The sequence below is a fragment of the Zea mays genome, chromosome 1 (genome assembly GCF_902167145.1).
Source record: "Zea mays cultivar B73 chromosome 1, Zm-B73-REFERENCE-NAM-5.0, whole genome shotgun sequence".
NCBI lineage: Eukaryota > Viridiplantae > Streptophyta > Magnoliopsida > Poales > Poaceae > Zea > Zea mays.
Window position 1 is genome coordinate 84959083 of NC_050096.1, and position 2138 is coordinate 84961220.

Sequence of the window (2138 nt, forward strand, 5' to 3'; positions counted from 1 at the left end):
TCAGAATCACCACCTTAGTTATTCCCCAAGAAAAAGTATACATTATAGCCAGTTCGGTTTGCCATTTAGCAAAAAAAACAGTGTGGTTCTAAGATATCCCTATATTACAATCTAAGGGTTGAGCAATTCAAGGGTGCTGACTTCTGGCAAGCGACCAAAATGTTGAAGCAACCAAAGGACCTTCCTAGTTCACAACAATCTCTAATTACCCGTGTATAGTAGCTGACCAAAAAGAAAAGGGGGTGGGGACAAACCTGTTCAACCCCCCCCCCCCCCCCCCCCCCCAGACCCACTCAAATCCTTTGTTGGGACTCAATCACCAGTGCATTGAGCATGATATGCATGACAGCGTCATACACATCACCATCATAATGCATACCATCAGCTGTGCATTGCTGCCCGCACCCCTGGGTGAGCTTCCCCACATCAAGCAGCAGGAATGAGCCGCCTTCACCGCGCAAAACACCCCTCCGATCGACCTCACGATCATAGGCATGCACCATGGTGCCGTTCATGTGTGCCCTCTTGGCGTCTGTGTTGAGCATGTGGTTCACGAGGTGCGGCAAGCCAAGCCAGAACATATGTGGTGGCGGCTCCGGAAGCTGCGAGCGGAGGGACTTGGCGGCGCCCGCGACGGACGCCAGTGCATCGCCGTAGCTCGCGGCGTCCGTGACGTGGAGCATGTGCCACAACCCGGATCCGAGGACGAGCACGTCGGGGAGGCGCGGCGCGAGGCGCAGATCCTCGCGGAGCAGACGCGTGAGGTTGCTCTCGAAGGGCGCCCAGACGAAGTCCACGGAAATGTCCCGCGCGGGGACGGCAGCGCGGTAGTCGCTGTGGCGGCGGAAGAGCTCCGGCTCGGCGGCCGCCGCCGCGGCCGGGTCGAGCAGGAGGCGGAGAAGCGCGAGCACGAGCAGCCGCGCCTGCGAGTCCCCGGCCACCATCACCCACGAGCCATTGAGCAGCAGTGACGCGTCGTCGCGCGACAGTCGAGCGAACCCGCAGGCGGACGCCAGCGAGGGCGGCCACGACCACGCCCGCGCTTTTCCGCCTCCCGAGCCATTGTCGGCGGCTCCGGCGGCGTCAGACCACGAGACGCGGTGCAGGAACTGGACGCAGGAAGACCCGGAGGAAGCGGACGCGGAGCCAGGGTGGGGGAGGAGTAAAAAGGAGGCGAGGTGGGGCAGGGAAAGGGAAGGGGGGTACGGGGATAGGTGGATCCCGACAGCAAGCGAGATGAAGAGCGCGCCGGAGAAGAAGAGCACCTTGTTGCGGCTGAGGTGCCGGCCGGCCAGCCCCATGGGGACGAAGAGCACGCACGACGCACGACGCGACCACGCCCGCCTGCGCCGCGGCCGAAACCATCGGCCGGCTGGCCGGCCGAACGGACGCCTGCACTTCACCGCTGAGCGGGGGCGCTCGAGCGGCGAAGGCGCCACCAGATCTGGGCACGGGGCGGGATCGCGAGCAGCACGAGGTTAGGGCAGGCGACCGGGGGTGCGGAGTGGAGCGGAAGCGAGGGAGATTAGAGGCGGCGGCGCGTTGGGATGGAGATTGGGGAGCGTGGCGGTGGCGCAGCGGGTCGGCGGGATGGAAACAGCGAACGGCAGAGCGGGTGGGGAGGGGACGGGGATGGCGCGACGGCGCTTTGGGCCGTGGACGCCGGTGCGAATGCGATGCCCGATGTGTGCGCGCGCAGCGGCGGGGTCGGGTCGGGTCGGGTCAGTTGGTCCGGGTCTGTGGTGGTGCCTGGAAGTTGAGTGCTTGAGTAGTTGAGTTCTCTTCCACGTTTGAACGAGATTGTCACTTCCATTTATCTAGTGTGTTCGGTCCACGGTTTACAAAACCGTTTTAATAGAAAAACCGGTACCTACTGGCAATGGTTTATCATCGGTTTACTGGTAAAAGTCGACCGATTTATACAATTCAAATTATTTTGAATTTGTACTGGTTTATCGGCGAAAAAACGCTCTAAACCGCCGGTTTTTCGCGAAACCAACTGGTTTTCGCTGTTTTTATAGAAAAAATGAAAAAATTTAACATGATTTATTTATAATTTACTCAATTCACGTTATACAGTAAACATTAAATGATCCAAATGGCATATGTTCACCAAAATAACATACAACATACATATG

The 2138-nt window shown here is 59.0% G+C and overlaps 1 protein-coding gene across 1 annotated transcript; it reads right to left on the reverse strand.

The window, feature by feature from the left end:
* LOC100277844 (uncharacterized) lies at positions 1 to 1676 on the reverse strand. The gene has a single exon (NM_001151306.2). The coding sequence runs from the start codon at positions 1299 to 1301 to the stop codon at positions 294 to 296; it is 1008 nt and encodes a 335-aa protein (NP_001144778.2). The 5' UTR covers positions 1302 to 1676; the 3' UTR covers positions 1 to 293.
* Positions 1677 to 2138: the final 462 nt, after the last annotated feature.